This window comes from Cydia pomonella, chromosome 3, assembly GCF_033807575.1.
Source record: "Cydia pomonella isolate Wapato2018A chromosome 3, ilCydPomo1, whole genome shotgun sequence".
NCBI lineage: Eukaryota > Metazoa > Arthropoda > Insecta > Lepidoptera > Tortricidae > Cydia > Cydia pomonella.
In genome coordinates this window covers 17,660,883-17,682,254 of record NC_084705.1, presented here as the reverse complement: position 1 = coordinate 17,682,254, position 21,372 = coordinate 17,660,883, and the positions used below count along the sequence as shown (strand labels likewise).

Genomic DNA, 21,372 nt, shown 5'->3' with positions numbered 1-21,372 from the left:
TCGCATTCATGTCCAAATAATTGGCTTAACGTAATTGATGCCTTATAGTTTATTTTCATAGGAACGCACCATACCTAATAAAATTGCGATAATAAATATCAATTATATAAATCGCCATGCGCCTTTCTCTATCGACACCCCCAAAGTAGTTCAGACCTCTTCTATACAACAGTGATTACATCCAATCACAGACCTTTAATATCCAAAATTTAAAGTATGGTATATTTAATCAACCCCAATACCATCTCAGGCCACGCCATTCGCGACTGTAAACGCTCATCTATAAAGCGTATAAAATGCGTGAATAACTGTCAAATCACAGCTGCCCTTATTCAACGCTAAAAACGTTTCGTAAATTGAGGTTAATTCACAAAAAGATGATTAAGTCGCCTCATCAACAAATAGTTCCCGTTGCAATGGAGGAAACTCGCTAAAATGTGATAGTTCCCGTTCGCCCTTAACACGTACATATGCATGTTTACTACTTAATTAAAATACGCTGTTTTCACAAAAACGAAAATGGACTAGAAATGAATAAATACCGACTCAAAAATTGTATTGACATCGATGCTTGTATCTTGAACAGGTTCAATTAGAAGTTACTATTCTTCTGTAAGAAAATCTCTTCATAATATCGTAATACACGCACGAGACTAGACTTCTTGAATAAAACATTAAAATAAATCCACTAAAGAAGTAGAACTATGTTATCCAGAAGAAACACACAAATACAAAGAATGATATATGTAAATGTGTATGGATTAGCTATTGCCTATTTTTACTTCTTATTCTATGAATCCTGTCCGCAACCACTATTAATCGGAACGGAGCCTAAGGGCACGCAAACTTTTAAGCAATTCAATAAATTCTATTTAGTTTTCTTTAACAAAATAAAATACAGGCTGTACATTACTCCTAATGTCTAATTTGGCAGTAACTTACGTTAATCTGGTGACCTACTGGGAGGGGAGCACTTAGTTCGAACGCAGCAACAAATCCTACTAAAACGCTGAAAATGTTTTCATTTAGCTAACAAAATAAATAAAGCGGAATACCACCTTTTGCAGGTTAATGTAAATTCCATGAATATCTTTATATAAATTCAGCAACATTATACCCGTATCAAAAATAATCAGTATATTCATTTGAATATATCAGGAAGTCTCGTGATTATAATTTAATTTATCTAGGCTTGAGATCAGTAAACTAGAATAAATATTAGCTAATTGAGTTGTGTTACGACATCAAAATGGTTATAATTCATTTCAATGGGATTACGAAAATAATTACCTTTCCTTTTAGCCGCTTCGTCACATCTATAATGCTTGGTCATTGTAGTTCAGACTGAAAATAAAGAGCTTACTTAACGGTACTCGTTGCTTCATGGCCCCACTTCGAGAGTAAATTTCACTAATTACACAGCATTCGCCAATGCCGCGTGTCCCTGTAATTTGCAGGTAAACTCGTGACTATTCCTGTTGCAAATACATACTGTCTATAAAGCTAAACAAGAAAACAAATAGGTTTCAGCTAAGATTAATTAATATGAGTCAGCAGCTGGTAATGGTATTAAACATTGTTTCCAATTTAATTACATTAATGATCGGTATACCATATGAAAAAGAAAAGAAACACTGTTATCCTAGTGGTAAGGGCTTGTGACTTTCAATCCCGGCTCGAACCACAATGAGTTTTTTGGAGCATACTTATATCATGTATAATATTTACCAGTCGCTTTTCGGTGAAGGAAAACATCTCGAGGAAGCCGTACGTCTTAAATAATTGTAATGCTAATGTCATTTTAAACTGTTATGTGACGTCAGTTTTTGCCTATTCAATATACTTATACATTCTAATCACAACTACAAGATTCTCGCACAGCGAGAGCATTTAAATTTCCTGTTGATTTCCGACCGTTGTCTCCGCCAATAGATGACTGACGAATACATTATTACTCTGTTTAAATTCCTATGATATTGATTTGTCCTGCGCCGAATAGGTCGTCTCTTTTAATCCATAATTTTGCACAGTCAATTGCAATGTTACCGTATTGTATTCGTCAGTCATCCATTTGCGGAGACAACGGTCGGAAATCAACAGGAAATTGAAGTGCTCTTGCTGTACGGGAAGCATGATTATCTTGAACCTTATGGTTGTGTTTAGAACATATAAATATATTGAATAGGAAAAACCCGACTTCACAAAACAATAGTTTGAAATGACATCACAATTATTTACGACCATAGTGCATCTCAAAACAAATATAATTAGCCCCAAGTCGTAATATAATAGTTATGGAGCAGTCCCATAAATTCTTCATCTACATTTCACCAAATATCATTTTTTAAAAATGTTTGAATTGTAGATAGAAAATACAAAATTTTTTTCGCTTCTACCCAATGGTGTGGGGTATTTTTCAAATTGAATAAGGGTCTCCAAGAACCATTCTTTAATGAAATTAATATTTTCGGATATAATCCCTCCGAAAAAAAATGTGTCCCCCCACCCTCTAACTTTTAAACCATGGGTCCAAAAAATATGAAAAAAAAATCGTAAAAGAGAATAAGTTGAAGATAATCGATCATTTAATTTTATCTGGTAAAACGGGCCTTTCGAGCGTGTGTATTAAATATTTTTTGTGAAATAAAATACAAAACGAAAATTTACTATGCCATTTAGTTTCCTTAAATATTCTTTGCCATTCCCCGAGTTACGAAATTTAATAAAAACAATGTGTATAAATTAGGCTCTGGAGACTGCTTGGTGTTATAAAGTCTTAATATTCTGATCTTAACTCATATGAACTTTTCGAAATTATGATCGAAATATTTTTACATTATAGTGAAAAATATATACGAGTATGTAGAGCTATTTTTAACATCCTAAATGAAAAATGCCTTCTGAACGAGATAAACTTAATAAGGGCAAAGCAGTATTATTGTTTCCGCTTTATTTCCCTTGGCTACACTATATCCCGTACAAGGAATGTAGGCATGCGCGAGTCCGTAATTCTAGAAACACGACATAACAGTTCACATTTTTCATAGCAAAACGGAGTGGAGTGGATTCCACAGCTCTCTAAAATGCAATGACAGCGATTATTTACAATTGTCTTTAATCTAGGTAATATCATATAGGGCCGGTTGCACCCAACCACAATTGACGAAGTGATCAACAGTGATCTATGAAATTTTTATATAATTAGATATATTTTGCAAACATTTTATCGATGATAGACGGTCGTTATAGCGAGTCTTATCTTCGGCAACGAGTATTGTTATTCTTCTGTAGCTGAGATCGTATGCATGTCTACTGCCGCCGCGGTAGTACCTACCTATAACAAAATACTAAATAAGATAAACAAATAACTGGCATTCGGCGTTGGCAGGGAAACAATACTCGTATATGGTTAATGTACAATATCTATACGGCAATCTGACAAGTTGTATGTATCTGGAAAATTACAACGACTTGAGCGAATACTCCAGTAAGGTTCAAACTTTGTATCGGTCGAGACACTTCGCTTATTACAACTCGGTTGTTTACGTAAGCCGATGGTTTCCAAACAAGGGAAATTCTAGACCAAAAGACTGATCCAGATTTAACAATTTGTTAAAGTTTGGAGCTTGTCGATACGACCTTTGCACTACTCGCAATGCATCTCATGCACACCAATAAGTGCGATCGGGATGCCTAATGAAACCACATGGACACTCAGTGCATTTCGCGTTCACCAACTAAAGCGAGCGATCGTCAAAGTCGTGTCATAACATGTTTAAAACCGTAACTTAGCTATTATAAAGTATTAATTTAACTTAGCTATTATTATTAATTGTAAAGCTTGTGATATATTATCGCCAAACAAAGCCGTAAAAAGCTACAAAAATCTAAATTATGGAACTCGCACGGTATAATGATCCACAGTCATCCGATTGTTCTCCTTAATGAGACTGTCTGCTGATTTGAAAGGTCGCTGAACCCCTAGGGTGATTAAAGCTCTAAAATCACATGTGCTGATGCTGACTCGATTTTATAGTCAGCTTTTGTAGTCAAACGATATAAAAGGAAGCTACTTCTACATCTAAAGTTATCTTTCAGACACAATACACAAAAACGCGCGGCAAAAGTACTTACTTTTGTTTGTGTGCGTTGCATCTTTAGCTTTGATGTAAGCTTTGGAGGAGCGCGCAGTTTAAAAACTGTTTGCCTCTACATTCGGTTAAGGTTAGGTTAGCTTTCTCCAATTGCGTGTTTTTATTTTGTTTTGTAGTTAATTTTAGAATACATGTTTGTAGTTCGCTACACCTAATTAATGTTGTTTTTTGAGTTTTTGATTAGCAACACTGCCGAGGCCAAAATATATAGGAAAATAAATAGCGTGCTAAGTACTATATTCTAATTTCAGAAATAGTCACAATATATCGCATTTGCACTTATGTTTTGGTGCGACTAATATCACCTCCTTCTTTTGGAATATTGCAGTCAGTAAAAATTGCCTGTAACTTAGTCCTCATTATGAAAGTACCCCCAGTATTCTTTGTGCTATTCCTCGTTACAAACAATTATAATGGATTTTTAACTGACTTTAAAAGTCTATAGGGAGGAGGTTCTCAATACGGTTGTGTATTTTTTTAATGTTAACAACCTCAGAACTCTCTTCCGATTTTCTTATCCAATTTCTCAACCGATTTCGAATTTATTTGAAAGTTTACTGTGGAAAGTCGTATTTAATGAAAACGCGTTTTTCCTAGTTAACACTAGTTTTCCGTAATACCTTAGTGAAAACGCACTTTCTCTAGCTAAAACTAGTTTTCCGAAACGCCTCGGTGAAAACTAATTTCAACTGGGATTTTCGAGTCAAAACTAGGTAGTTACCATCAAGTGACTTTGATGAAAACTAGTTTTGACAGATTTTACTAAACTAACTCATAACACTTCTTTTTTAAGTTAACATTATACAATTTAAAAATATTGGACCCGTTTTTGATAAAATCCAGTTCCAGTCTATGATGAAATCCATGAGGAATCTTGGGAACTCTTCAAATCTTATACGAAAATATAAAGTGATTTTAGGGTTCCGTACCCAAAGGGTAAAAAGGGACCCTATTACTAAGACTCCGCTGTCTCTCCGTCTGTCTGTCTGTCTGTCTGTCCATCTGTCCGTCTGTCCGTCTGTCTGTCTGTCCGTCTGTCACCAGGCTGTATCTCATAAACCGTGATAGCTAGACAGTTGAAATTTTCACAGATGATGTATATCTGTTGCCCCTATAACAACAAATACTAAAAAGTACGGAACCCTCGTTGGGCGAATCCGACTCGCACTTGTGTGTCCGGTTTTTGTATTTTCTATCTACAATTCAAACATTTAAAAAAATGATATTTGATGAAATGTAGATGAAGAATTTATGGGACTGCTCCATAACTATTATATTACGACTTGGGGCTAATTGTATTTGTTTTGAGATGCACTATGGTCGGAAATAATTGTGATGTCATTTCGACATTAGATTATAGACAATTGTTAATGATCGCTGTCATTGCATTTTAGAGAGCTGTGGAATCCACTCCACTCCGTTTTGCTATGAAAAATGTGAACTGTTATGTCGTGTTTCTAGAATTACGGACTCGCGCATGCCTACATTCCTTGTACGGGATATAGTGTAGCCAAGGGAAATAAAGCGGAAACAATACTACTGCTTTGCCCTTATTAAGTTTATCTCGTTCAGAAGGCATTTTTCATTTAGGATGTTAAAAATAGGTCTACATACTCGTATATATTTTTCACTATAATGTAAAAATATTTCGATCATAATTTTGAAAAGTTCATATGAGTTAAGATAGATATTAAGACTTTATAACACCAAGCAGTCTCCAGAGCCTAATTTATACACATTGTTTTTATTAAATTTCGTAACTCGGGGAATGGCAAAGAATATTTAAGGAAACTAAATGGCATAGTAAATTTTCGTTTTGTATTTTATTTCACAAAAAATATTTAATACACACGCTCGAAAGGCCCGTTTTACCAGATAAAATTAAATAGTACATTACGATACAAGTGCGAAAAATAGGAAATTCGAAACGAGTGGCGATAAATTAAAACACGACCGAAGGGAGTGTTTTAAATCGACACGAGTTGCGAATTACCTATTCGCACATGTATCGTACAACGTTTTACAGTACATATGGCCCTTTAAATGTTCGACACAGTAACGTAATATGCTACTTCTCGCACTAGTGCTATAAAGTAGCCCCATATGTACTGTAAAAATTGTTTATGTATGTTTTATTTTACCGTTCTGTTGCCATGCATGATTTATGTATCCATGCCAAATTGAAGCTTTCTAGTATTAACGATCACTAGGGCTCGAACAAATCATGCGGATGACGCAAAAGTGACGTAATTTTGCACACAGGATGATGTTTGTATTTAAACCACCGTGTGACATGTCGCACTAACTAACAGAATAATCTTAAATAATTCCATGGAATTTAGGTGACAGGGTGATGTCTTGAATAAAATAATCTCACGAAACTTATTACTGTAAGCATAGAGGTATAACCAAACTTAGAGTGCTCACACCATGGGCGTTTCTCACAGCGTTTCAACGGCTGACAGGCAGGGGCCCACATTTATGATGAAGTTCTAGAAGATCGGTGGGTCAGTTTTGTTTATTTTAAATAAGAAAGGTACTAGTTTACCGTTACCAAAAATGGTATACAAATCTTGGGGAACTTCGACATAAACAGGAGACTGTCAGCGGTTGAAACGCTCTGAGAAACACCTATGAAAAATAAAAATTCTATTTGAAATCATCTTATGAGTGGCTTGACGTCATCGGCATGATTTGTTCGAGCCCTGACGATCACGGAGTACGGAGTAACGATCCCCCGACGGATAGACAGACGGACATGGCCAACCTATAAGGGCTCCTATTTGACGACGGAATCCTTAAAAATGGTGTAGAGTAAACCGTCTGTCAGGTAAGGTGTCGTTTTATAACAGTTCGTTATATAATTTTCTGTATTAAAATATTATGTTAATGTGATATTTGAAGAATCTGGTTGCGCCTATTTTAAGGGGCCACAGTAAGTACAGTAGACGGAACCCTGTCAAATTTATATTTGTATAGCAACGGTTATATTAATTGTTTGTTTACTTAAGTACGTCAGTCGGTCAACAGTTCTCATGCTTGGTTCTGGTATACACTTTCATGGTTTAACTGTGCTATATAATAGATCTCTGCTAAATAATGATAGGTTTTCCCCCACATTGTGAACGAAGAACTAGAATTTAGAAAGAGGTATTTTATTACGATAAGTAAACCAAAACTACTAGGTAGTCTACACCTATAATAATAATTAACTTTTATATTAAAGATAACTTATTATATCTGTTGAAGTTAGTTTCCATATAGAGTTAAAACAGATTTGCATTTTCAACAGTATAAACTAGAAAGCTCAGGAAAGTTACCGGATGAAAACCAACATGAATAATGAATTGAGGCTTATGTGACTGGTTTAGAAACCGCTTTTTGACTTCAGTCGTTCCCACACGACACGACACGATCCACACATGAAAATGATAATAATAAAAAGATATTGCATCGAATCGATATCATATGCAAAATATGAACCTACCTCTACCTCTACTGAACGAGTACATATATAGTACTCGTATATGTATATTAGTTTTGTCAATACTATAACAAGAGTTCTTACTTAATCATAATTAAGTTCATGTTGATACAAATACAGGTGAAAAACTTAAATAAAACGTTCACTCTAGTTCCTTTTGTGAGTTTAAAAGTAGTTTATTTCCACACTAACCTCAAAATTGCGGAAACCAATGTCTAGTTCCTTGAGGGATAAATTCAGCGTTCGATAAGAGCCATCCGGGATTTGCTTTTTAAATGTCCCGAGCTGAGAATAGGGGCTTAGGCAGATATATGGCTTGCCGGGTGGGATTTTCTTGAAATTGTAGGTTAGCGAGGTTTGCTATTCGGTGGTGGCAAACAAATTGTTATCGCGGGAAGTTAAATTTATTTCTCATCTAATTAACTCATAATAACATTGTATGTATTTGTAGTATCGTAAATACGGTTCTGAATTAAAGATTTATCAAAAAAATTTAAACACTTTTAATTGAACATCGTGGCAAGGAAGCATTTATGGTAGGTTTTATTTACTAACTAAGAATCAACTTAGAATTGAGATATCAGAAGCGTATACAAAAAAGTTGAAACTCGCATAAGAACTATAAAGTTTTGCATCTCGACGTAGTAATTTTGTATAGTCCTTTCTAAGGATCGTTACGATATAGTTGTTAGCTTTGTAGCTGGCCCCCAGCGGCTTATCCTTTGTCTATTGTTAACTAAAACCGCGCGTGCCACTTACCTGCAAAAAAAGGGCCGGGTAACTTTAAGCGGCTATTTAATTAGAACTCCTATGGTAACTGAAATAAGATTCAAAATGAACAAATGGAAAAATAATTTGTGATTTCTTGTGTGGTCCCTATACGGTTACTGAGTGCCGGCGAGTCGAACGCTACCGAACCAGTCTAAAATGTGTCCTCGATATACGGAACAAAGGGCAACAAAATTAAAACAGAAAGCCAATTACAGGAACTCACAAGTAATTACAAAGTATCCTAGAAAAAGTAATGAGAAAAATAAAAACACAATTGAAAGTGAAAATAGAAGCCTTACAAATAGACCCTAGGTTCCGAAAAACTTAGTTCATTAGCGCCCAGTATAACTGAGGTCTCGGAGTTCAAATTGTGAATCCTTTAGACGTTCTATTGTTCATACCTATACACGTCCCACTGCTGGGCACAGGCCTCCTCTCATGTGCGAGAGGGCTCGGGCTATAGTCCCCACGCTAGCCCAATGCGGATTGGGGACTTCACATACACCTTTGAATTTCTTCGCAGATGTATGCAGGTTTCCTCACGATGTTTTCCTTCACCGAAAAGCTAGTGGTATCAAATGATATTTCGTACATAACCGTACCCGTAACCGTACGTAACCGTTTCGTAATCGTATTTTTCATACCTAATAAATATTTTTTTCAATGTACGCTAACATCATTGTGATTGACGGTGCTTGTCACGCTTTAAACATATCAAAATTCGCAATAAATTGCGTCTTAGAATAAACTTTAAAGCGTACTAAAAGTAAAAATACAACTTATTTTTAAGCGTTGCTGAACAAATGTTGATCAGTTTTAGGAGTACAGCCTATAGCTTAATTTATTTCTCTTATTGCAGACCACACGGAGTATCAATTCATTTAGATTATTTGAAAAAGAAACATTACATAATTTAAGAAAATATTCAGTAGATAAAGAGACGAAATATCCAATGCGTGAGCCCGGATTCGAACCTAGCGTACAGTCGCCATCAAATATATCTGAACAGAGCCTTTATTGTTAAGACGTTAAAGTGCATGTTCAGATGATATTGACCACCTTGGCCTTTTCAATATATCTGATGGCGACTAAATAGCGAACTATATAGTTTGTTCGCTATTTAGTAATTTAGGGTCGATAAGTATTCACTATAGTTTTTCAAGTTCCTGTCAAATATACACCCACATTTAAGTACAAAAATGCCTAACATAATCCTAAATAAACCTAAACCTAAACCCTTCTAACCTCAACGATCCTTCCAGGCCCTGCCATGAAACTATTTTCTTAACATTTAACATCTTGCTGTAAACCGTAACATTAACATTGGACCCTTTGACGGTCACTAACCGCAGCCTCTAACTTTGCCAATTAAAAGTTTTATCCAGTAATTAAGGGAGCAGTCTTGTTTGGATTTTTTTGTGGTTTTAGGTTGTTTATCAATGTAAGTGGCGATATTAGAATTAAATTGATAGACGGTAGGTTATAATAATAATAATAATTTAACGCCGGGCCGTGCTCGTCGACATCACCATCCCCCATGATGAGAATCTCGTGAAAGCCGAGAAGGACAAGTCCAGTAAGTACTTAGACTTGGCTCACGAGATCACCGCCATGTGGGATGTTGATTCGACGATCATTGTCCCAATAGTCGTTTCAGCGAACGGTCTCATAGCGAAGAGTCTCGACCAACACCTTGAGAGACTCTCGCTAGGTGGTTGGATCAAGGGTCAGATGCAGAAGGCGGTGATCTTGGAAACGACGCGTATAGTACGTCGGTTCCTCTCTCTGCGGCCCTGACCACCGGCAGCTTGGGCCCTGCCCCGCTGCTGGCGGCACCCTAGGTTAGGTTTTTTATAATGTGTTTATATGTATTTTGTATTGTTTTGTAAGTGTTTTTATATTTTACTTTTATATTCATATTATAAAAAAACCAATGCAATATAAAGAAATAATAATAGATATGCAATGAATAAAGAGAATAATAATTTAGCCTACACTGCTGCACTGCTGGGCACAGGCCTCCACTCATGCGCGAGAGGGCTTGGGCTATAGTCCCCACGCTAGCCCAATGCGGATTGGGGACCTCACATACACCTTTGAATTTCTTTTCAGAACTTCCGCAGTTAACAGCGCCATCTATCTGACGCTTTTTATATTTTATCGAACCCTAGATGGCTTATCGATATAATACGTATCCAATAAGGGTACGTAGTTCCAGAGGTAGTCCATAGGTGGCGCTGTAATTGATAATAATTAATATAGGTTAGCGAATTTGCGATGAACTCATTTTACTTTTCCAATATATTCCATAAGAAGCACAGTCACATTGTTTGTCTCCTACTCCCTCAAGATCCTCCGACATCCGCTCACGTGCCAACACAGACACTGCCGCGATACGCTCACTTCGCGCGTTCTTTAGTCACGGTTAACTTAACACACTCCTATTTTTAAACATATTTAAAACCGGGTATATCGCGAATTTATATTGTTACCTTTATTTCTATAGACTTTTCGTCGGGTAGTTACAGAAATATCTTTTTAAACATTTTACTAGGACATCAGTTATCCACGACCACGACCAGTGAAACAATTCGCGGTTTAAAAAATGTTCAAAATGCGAAAGTTTGAAATGTTATACTTCTCCTAGCTTCGCTCGTCGCCGCACCTATCTTTTCACTTGGCAAAATACCGTGAAACAGTTTTGATTAAAATTATGTTTTGAAAATTAATAAAAACTATAGTGTTTACAAAGGAACTCGGTGACAAGTAGTTTAATGTGAAAAAAAATTAAATAATTTTATTTGGTATCTATATTAAGGTAAAGGACATGTCGATGATCATATAACAATCAATGGGACAAGTCGTATCCATCTCGTCCCGCCCCAGCGCTTCTGTTTTTCGTGCACGCCAAATTAGGATCGGCACTTGTTATACAAAAAAAGGTTCGTCCGTAGGAATTTCCCTTGTTATTTGTTTTCTACGAAGTCAATTTGGTAGTTCAAAGTTACTTTATTTCCTCTGGGAAATACTGCGAACCAACAGATGTAGGAAAATTGATTATAAAAAGTTGGACTAGCAGGACTAGCGATAGCGCCTTACGGTCAGGCCGAAACAATAAATCATGTCTCCGTTGCTTTCTTATCTCAAAATTATTATCACACACTGAAAACAGTGTCAGTTCGGAATCTTAACACTTCAGCGGTCGCTAATGCGCATGCCAAGAGCGATCGTATCTTCATACTTTTTTTTAAAATAAAAGATAGCTCATAGGGCTTATTCAAAAAAAGAAGGCAGATTTTATATTTGAACTAATAGGATATTAAAACTGTTCTGAAACTGAATACTTAGGTGAAATACGGAGTGCATTTTGCGGATTCTATTTTAGTAACTGTGATGTCTTTTTGTGAAAGTTTTTGCGTAACATTTGAGAGTTCCCAAAAAAGTAAAAAAAGAAGCAATTTTTTTAAATTGTTTAAAATTGGTGATATTTCACTAATTACAAACTGAGTTATTATTACGTGATTGTTTTATATCCTTATTTAGCAAATATATGTGTATAACCATCGACCATTTCAATAGTTTTCATTTTATGGTCACATTAACTAGTGGGTCCAGTGGAGCCCATAGCGGCTAAAAGTATTTGGCGTGACTGTCCTAGTATTAATTTTACCCTAAAGCCTCGGCAAAGATCGACTTTCAGCACCAAGTATGCGTGAACAAACAGAAAAGACTCATTCCGTCCGGTAAATAAAGGATTCAAAGTGACCAACTTAGATTATACAGCTTATACTAGCCGAAATGACACGAATGACCACGTGCACGATATATTTAAGTTACAAGGAAAACAGTACAATGTTATCGTGTAAGATTAGATTAACAGTTATCGTGACCGTTGTAATAACATTATATCTACTCAAAAGGGAAGTTGTTTATAAAATCAAGGATGATGACAGAGTTAATTAGGTATCTAAATTGTGATCATTGAATATAAGATTTGTGTTAAATGACATTTGTTGTTTACTTCTCAATTAAACGTGCCTTTACACCGAAAGTTAAGAAGATTTACGATGAACAAAGTCACGTATTGTGATTGTGCTTAAAGTTTGTAAGCCGTTTGTAAACGCGGAAACTAAAGAGCACTTGTAAAGCGACACGTTTGGAGATGTAGTCACTTGCAAAGTGACTTCGAGTTGCGGTGGAGCGCATTAGGCGACAGCTTCGTGCGAGGCAAGTTTTTCAAACATAGAACTAGTTTACACACTACATATGGGCGGAGCCTTGTTGAAGCAATACGTGGTGGCTACATATATGAATGTGTGGGATAAGATTGTGAGCAATGTCCTGTGCATAGGATAAAATCATTTTTATACTACGTCGGTGGCAAAGAAGCATACAGCCCACCTGATGGTAAGCAGTCTCAGTAGCCTATGGACGTCTATGACTCCAGAGTTGTAACTTACGCATTGCCGACCCAAACACTCCGCACCCTCGTTGAGCTCTGCCAAGCTTATCACCGGCAGGAACACAACACTATGAGTAGAGTCTAGTGTTATTTGGCTGCGGTATTCCGTAAGAGCTCTGCTCTACATAGATCTGGGATGATATCCGCTATGCTGTGCCTTACCACACAAAGTAAGTTGACATTCACAACGCCCATACCATTCTTTTGGACGTAGTTTAAAGGCCATACTCGTACTCTGGTCGAAATCGTAGTTTATCAAGACTATGTTTTAATTTATATACTTAGGGTAATTATTATGTTTATCTGAATCAAATATTTTTAACAATTATACAAAACGTGTAACATCAATTGAAGCGACTGAAATTGATGCTTATGTTATATCAAACAAGATACAACTAGGGAACACCGACGTAGTATACACCGTGTTTTTTTTATTTCCGTTAATTTCAAGGGTGCATTCCTAACCTTAAATTAAGTAACTTTCTCTAAGACACTAGTATTCTAATTAACTCCATTGCGGAGATAGTCAATAATTAATTTTTATCTTATATGACCCTTACGAGCGTATGCACTTGTCTTAGGACCTGTTTACATATTGATTAGTGTTTAGTACGAGTGTATACATTTGCTACAAAACGTAATTACTATCTCGAACGATTGATGTTCGAAATGACATTGATACGTCACAGTGTTCAATTGTTTGGTTGAATTTAATGTAATGCCCATGTTACAACAACGCTATATGCAACATTTAATTCCTTTTTATAAAAATAAAAAACGTGAAAAAATGGTAAAAAAATATTTAAATGTATTCGTTCCATAGGTACTTACACTGTTTAGAAGGGGGGGAATTGCGTGAGTCATTTCTTCCTAAGCTATATAACCTTATAAAGTGGTTATAGGAGATTTAGCTATATTGTAAAGATGTGGACGATGCCGCTCTGTCGATGAATTGAGGAAACACTCGGAATAATGTTTTCTCCTCAATTCACCATTGTAGCGGCAGATAGTACTTATAAAGGAAGCCTCATGATTCTTTAATTGCCACTTTATGGGTTACCACCCGGGAAGAACTTGTGAACTGAACTGTCCATTACTGTGAGCCGCATTACGCACGCTCCCATTAATACAGCTAACAGTTATAATAACTGTAAATGTAAGTAATATAAAAAGGCCCTTAATGTGGACACTCAAAATAATAGGGAAGTCTTTTGCATATTTTGTAAAATATTGAATTTAATTGTTGTAACTGATGTTACCGTGAATAGACATGTAAGTCTGAAGGATTCAGGGCAATGTTATTTTCTCTGAATTCAAGTTTGTTTAATAAAAGTCTTCAATCGATAAAAATCTATTATTAATCATGTTTATTATTATCATAGTAAGCAAATAAAAAAACACACATCCTAGAAAATCGACAAAATATACCGAAACTGGGATTACCGGAAATTTGTAACTGATGTTACTATCAAACTCAGCAGTAAAATTCGACATCCATATGTAGATAAATTATTTATTTTATCATACAAGAGCGTTATTTACGTTCCTTAACAAAACCTTATCTTCATCTTCACTGATGTGATGTCGTTCGCGTTCATGAAATAAAGTTACTCCTGATATGGCTTAAAGAAGAATGTTCGTGTTATATTAGATGCTTCCTTTTCAAGATCACTAATATCATATTTTTGAAAAAAAAAAAAATTGCAACTTTCTCCGTCGACTTAGGTCACTCTTTGACTTTGACTCGTGAAATAGCCGTTCCCGTTGTCTGAAGAGTCGTCATGGAGGAATTAGATGTAGAAACCTCTGAACCGAGAACGCTTAGTTTCTTCATCAAACAACTTTCATACTCTTTTCCTTACTTTTTTCTTTGTTTTTACAAAGCTTTTAACTTTTTCGCCGGGAGCAGACTATCTACGACTTATTTTTTCCTTGCTGTTCTTCTTCAACACATTGTTCTTTTTATTTTTAATCTTCATATTTACCTTCCTGGTATTTTTCTCTTCTTTTCTTATTCTCTCTGCGGCATTTTCCCAAAAATACCATAATTTATTCAAGTAACTGACGATACAATGAGTGAGTAACGGCAGTTACGTAACTGTCGCTACATATATTTGACAAGCAATATTTATTACACTATGGAGTATTTACGAAAAATAACCCCACATAGTTTTTAGTCCTTGTGTAAATTCATATAAATAAAGATAATGATATTTATTTTTGTCAAGTGTACAAAGTTATTGAAACTAAACTGTTAATGTCGTAACTGGCGTTACAAAATTAGTCTACATCTTTTTTTTTGTTTAAGATTATAAACTAACTATTTCAACCAAAATGAATTAAATTAAATCATAATTACAATCTAATAAACATTGCTCACCTGTATATTTGTATATAAGATAGATTTTCAATTGTAAAAAACCCTCTTATTGTAACAGGTCAATGCAAACGCCTTTATCAAATGAGTGTTTTTTTTTTGCCACTGCACTAAATTAATTTCAAGAAGGTTTGAAATATTCTTCCATCATCAAATTATGAAATTATGAATACAAAAACTGTTGTTACATTGCAAGTTGACTTTTGTCTCATCGTTTCCCTATTTACTTACGTGGAATTACCCTTATCTAGTACCTAGTAGTAGTAGTGTTATTCTAGGTGCGGATAGTTTGCTGTTCTTTGTAGCACTGTGTCGCAAGATTTTCTTACAGTTGTGTCAGTTTGCTCGAGTTTAAGTTCAGCTTGCCGTGGTTAAAACTCGGCTTATCTCACTCGCAGCTCTACGTTAAACATATTTCTCTTCTCATGTTTTTAAACCTCATTAACTAGGGATTTATTTGAGTTAAGGGTACTTACAATGAGTTTTAAATTTTAAAATAAGCTCCATTCCATTAAAATTGCTGGCTATCATGTTTGCTTTAAAAATTGAAAAATAGTTACCTACCAGCAGCCTGGCACGTCTTAAGTAAGGTATTGTTGGTTAAAATAAGGCAATATGAATAAAAGGAACTGCATAAACTGGCCAAGTGCGTATTGGACCACGCATAATGGAAGGTTAATAATTCCGTACCTGCCTTCACAGGATACAAAACATCTATACAGCAGCACTAAAACTCATTAATAACTCAACCGAACACCGAAGTTAAAAAATTTCATGTAAAGTATTTATTTGGCTGTTTTTATAATTATCAAAAGTTCGGTTCAAAAGTTAAAAAAATACACATTTATTTGGTTTCGTAGCCATTATTTCAAAAAATCCTTACTTATTCAAACTTTTTAGAAAACCTTATTGTTTTTAAAGACCTATCGAATGATTATCATGCGTAGATTTTCACCGAAACATTTTTATTAATTTTAGCAAAATGTAGGTATGAAGTGCCTCCTCCCTCCACCCGCCACTAAAAACGTTCAATGTGGAACGGGATCATGCAAAGTATGTCTATGTAGTTGCGCTAAGTTCTAGTCTACTTAAATAGCGGATCACCAAACAGTCAAACACAAATTTCATAACGGACAAACGATTGAAACTACAAGAGTTCTGTTTCGCCATTTTGTCTTCAGAACCCTAAAAACGGTAACACAATTTCAACTTACCGTAAGTATGATATCCCGGATCTAGGTTTTGCTCACTGAAACAAAAAGATACATACAATGGATTACTTATATGTTGGCCACAAAACCAATTTACTTACATATACATAGGTAATAACTTACCGGATAAATTAAAAACCGAAACTAAAGAAAGTAATTTTATTAGTAAATTTTAAAAAGTAAAGCTTATTATTCTATAAGAAAATGTTGAATAAAATTATTATTTTATTTATTTATTTCATTCCCAGCAACTCCCTGGGGGCCAGGTACAGACTGTAGTGGGGGGGAGCCAAAATTTCGAAGTCACATTTATTCAGGACAACCATAGCAATACGACTCTTGTGAACCGGAGGATTTTCTTGAAGCAACAGCACACCCTTGGTCAAGTTCCCGCACCTTTTTTTAAAATAGAGTCTCGCATTTGTTCCAACAATCTTGTATAGTACTCTCCAGTAATAGTGACACCCTTATCTTTGTAGTCAGCCATCAAAATTCCTTGACATTTTTAGAAAATCGTAGCCACTAGCCGATATAAACACCTTGATTTTCTTAGATGGCGGGATACCTTTTTTATGCCACTGCATCGTCTTCTCTTTAGGCTCTGATTAAAAAAGATAAACCCAGGTTATATCCAGTCACAATCCGCTGCAAGTGGTGTGCTTTTTTTCGCCACACTGTTCCAAAAGCTTCCTAGACGCGTCGATTTTTTTGTCAATTTGCTCAATGCTTACAAAGTTCTTCTGGATTGACTTGTTCAATCGGCGATTGTTTGGCATATTTTTTTTTAATGAGTTCCTTATTAGTACTATTATGCTAATCCCTACCCCTATCCCCACAATTCCGCGAACTTTTGGAGCTCCCCTCAGTAACACAATAAATTAAGGAGATAATTATACAGGATGATTCAGGAGACGTGAGCAGGATCAAGCCTGCATATTCAGTAAATTATCAGCAACTGTTTCGTACCAGTATTTGTGAGACTAACGTTAATTTAATTTTTACTGTTCAAAAAAAAGAGTTGTATTTTATTTACGATATTTATGGTCACCCTCTTTGTTTTATCCATAATAAGTGACAAATTGAATGTCATCGGAGTGTGGTTACTTTTATAAAATCGTATCTCACTCAAGTGTGACATTTTATTTTCTTCATAATCAAACTGCTGTCATAACGGTTAAAGAGGTTTTATCTTTGTTAATTAAGTGTTGTAGGGTGTCCATGATTGTAGATAATCAAATTTGTCCTTAACAAAAAGTTAAATAACAGATAAAAAGCGTGATTGTTTTACTTAAATATGACGGTGAACGATTCATTAACATTTACTGATTGTGTAGGCTTAGTCCTGCTCACGTCTCATGAATCACCCTGTATTAATAACAACGTATGGGATAAATGGATAAGTTGAACTGTATATAAGTAAAGCTTGTACAATAGTTATTTGTACAACATGAGAGCAAAGTTTGATATTTCTTCGAGTGCTTATTTTGAGTCCCGTGCAAGCGAAATATTCTATAATAGATAATAGAATCTTGAACGTAGTAAGGGGCTCAAAAGCGCACGAGATGTAAATTAACTTTAATCTCGTATAGTACACAACATTTCACGTCAGTAGTGAGAACATACATATTTGGAAAGTATAAATACAACCTCAAAAAATGTAATCCGTCTTCATCACTATTTCACTCATGTTTTCTTAAGGTATTCTAACAATTAAGTTTAATTACCGCAATAAAGCAAAACGAAAGAAATTTCAATAAAATAATACGGAAATAATGAAATAACGTACATCAATTGACAGTACAATCGACAACTTTTTTGTAAATAAAAACTTTGTAATTTACTTTGCTTAACAATTGCGTAAATATTTATAAGTACATTGTTTTGATTGTATAATATAATACGTAAAATATGGTGTTTTTATTAAATTTTATGTCATTAATCAATTATTATGAATGAAGACTCGTAGGATGTTTTGGAACGATGCGGTCTGACTTATTTTAGGGGTCTATTAACCGTCAATATACCGTTGAATTACGTATTTTGTCTCTTTCTTTTTTGGTATTGACGTGAAAGGGACAAAGACAATATAATCCAAATATTACGAAACTTGTAACTTTTTGGCCCCGCCCGTTGAAATGACATTCGACTATAAAGGTAACTTGAATGTTATTTAGTATCACTCAGTGAGCAAAATGCGATTTTTCTCACTGTTATTAAACAGAAAATTACCCTTGTCCGAGCTGCTGACGTGAAAAAAATATTTAGGGTGGGATTATTATTCCCAATAATATCACATGACTCAATTCCTACAATCCCGAACAGTAGTGTTATAAGCTACGAGTCGAGAGCTATGCTGCGCTTGTAACGCTACGTCGTAGCATTACAAGTGCAGCTTAGAATCGATAGAATAATGGAGTGTCTTATAACTTAACTGGACACTGTCCAAATGTAAATGCAGTTAAATAAAAGTTACTCTGGAAAAAACATCTGTTTTGCGGCATCAGCAAGTGCAAGTCAAGCAGGCGTCGTTAAGAGCAGTCGTTAAATTTCCTGCCCCAATTAATATAAACTAAAACATCAGTACTTTTAAGTTTTTCTACAAAAACTAAACACAAATGTAGCTTTATGTATTTGAATAGAGGCCATTTATCATGCTAATGCAAATGCGCACAAACATACAAACTGCATTACTGTGAGGTGTGCAGCGCATACAGGTATTCCTACTTAGTGCAGTATGGGTTTAACGTGTAGTTTAAAACATTTAAGGTGCTGCGGGTTGAGGAATTACCATACCTGCGCCACTGAGAACAACAACAAAATTTTGAGAAAAGCAACTGTTCGACTGATAGCTGTATAATAGCAAATGAATCTTAAGGAGCCTAGTTGTAATCTACTAAAGCTACTGCCGCACTCATAGATAGTTCACTTATTGGAGGTTTGTCAGGAGTTACAAGAATATATACCATAGTCAACGCCTAACAAAAAAATAAATAGTACTCCAAAAACCCTTGCAATATTTACACAGTAGTGTGTGTACACTGAGCTAGCATCCACTAGGCGGGCGCCAGGGCTGTACCAAGTTTCATAATCAAACATCTTGTTACTTTTATTTTGTTGGTTTTTAGTTTCGCTACTACGTGACACATTTTTATGTAAGTATAAATAACGAAAATAGATAATTTTTAAAATAGAGCTATTGGAAGCAGTTCCGAATAGTTTTCGAAATACCATTAGGTTGTAAAATATACGTGCACAATCCCGAATGGATTTGGTGATTTGCGACATATCAAACATATTGTCTAAATAATATGATATATAAAACTTTTTTGTTTAACAACCCCTAGTGGGGTATCTGGCATCTAAGCAAAACCAATGAGTACCCACTAAGTGGGCTCCTGGCAGGTTAGGCTAGGTTTTCTAATAAAGATTTTCCACTTGATCGCTGTCGCAGGAACATAGTGTGAATGGAAGACACATGTACAATTCTAGCCAGACCAGCTATTTATAATTAATTCAACCACATTTAAGCTAGTCTAGGAACTATCCTAGCAATTACTACAATAGTTATTCTTGAATATGAAGTTTTAGTTATTAACTATTTAAAAGTTAAGCTCGATTGTTAAGTATCTTGAAAGGTTTCCAATAGTAGGTAAATGTAAAAGGAAAAATGGATGTAAGTTATATCTATCGCCGGGTTATATTACTTAGACCGACCCTCGAAGGGTTCAGTCGTATTCATTATTTGATGTGGAAATTAGAGACAACGTAAACTGTTAATGCTAAACCAAATTAACACTAGCGCAGAAGTTTGTTTCATGGGTACCCTACGTATTTATCTCACTTTCACGACACAGGCTGAGCCTATAAATTGCTGACTGTAACATATCAATTATTTCTAGTTAGATAGTAATTTTTTTTTTCTAGTTTGAATACATACGCTCTGTGTTAAGCGTAGCTATGTAATGTATAAGTAGTCTAACAGTTTCTACGCATGCTACTTTGATCAGTCACTCACCGAGAGCAGAACGCGGTCAAGTCGTGCTCGCGAATATTTTACGCTCAGGCTGGGGTCTAAGATTTTTTATAACATTGACGTTGAATATGTTTACAAAATAACATAAGTATTGAGTTTGCTTGAGAATAAATCAAGTATCCTTTTACACAATTTTATCCGGAATTACTAACGTATTATTATTTATTACCTAGATATTGATACTGTATCCAGGTTAACATTAGAAAATACTCTTTAATATACGGATATAAAAAATGTCTATAGCGTGCCGTCTATATTTAAGAACTATTAAATTTCATTTTAGATTTTTTTTAAATATTAGAAAACTAAGGCTACATATTTTGTAGTTAGTACATATTTAATTGTTATTGCAAAAACAAACATTTGTTTTAGCGTTACCTATAGTGTTCAAGAGCAATTTAAACACAATTTGCTACATAAAAATAAATAATAATAAAAGACACGCTAGGCCACATAGCTATTTTAATAACATTAAAAACAAATGTAATACGCAGTAAGAAGTAACTTTCTAAGTAGACGACCGGGTCATAAATTTTATTCCAAATGTTGCATAAACGACGGTGTGTTTGTGAAGCAACACACGAGATGGTGGCAAATATATTCCGGATAATGTCTGCCCCACGTATTTTATGATGGTTAAACCTTTTATGGAATGAAGAATTGATACTAAAAAGGAAATAAAACTGCCATTACATAATTGGCTCAGGATTAAAATGTGTTAGTTATTCTAACAAATACGTACGACTATCACAAATATAAATTATAAATTAAAATAGCTGATCTAAATTTTTGTAAGTCATGCGCAAATAAAGCATTTCTAAAAACAACTAACGATTGGAGTATACGACTTCAATGATACATACACTATATAAGCTTACGA

At 35.0% G+C, this 21,372-nt stretch overlaps 1 protein-coding gene across 1 annotated transcript in view; it reads right to left on the bottom strand.

Moving 5' to 3' along the window:
• Positions 1–21,372, bottom strand: part of LOC133516200 (cell adhesion molecule Dscam2-like) — a 294,499-nt gene that overhangs the window by 146,088 nt on the left and 127,039 nt on the right. Inside the window, exon 6 of the mRNA XM_061848998.1 lies at positions 16,463–16,497. Within this exon, the coding sequence (XP_061704982.1) occupies positions 16,463–16,497 (35 nt within the window). The remainder of the gene's footprint in view (positions 1–16,462; positions 16,498–21,372) is intronic.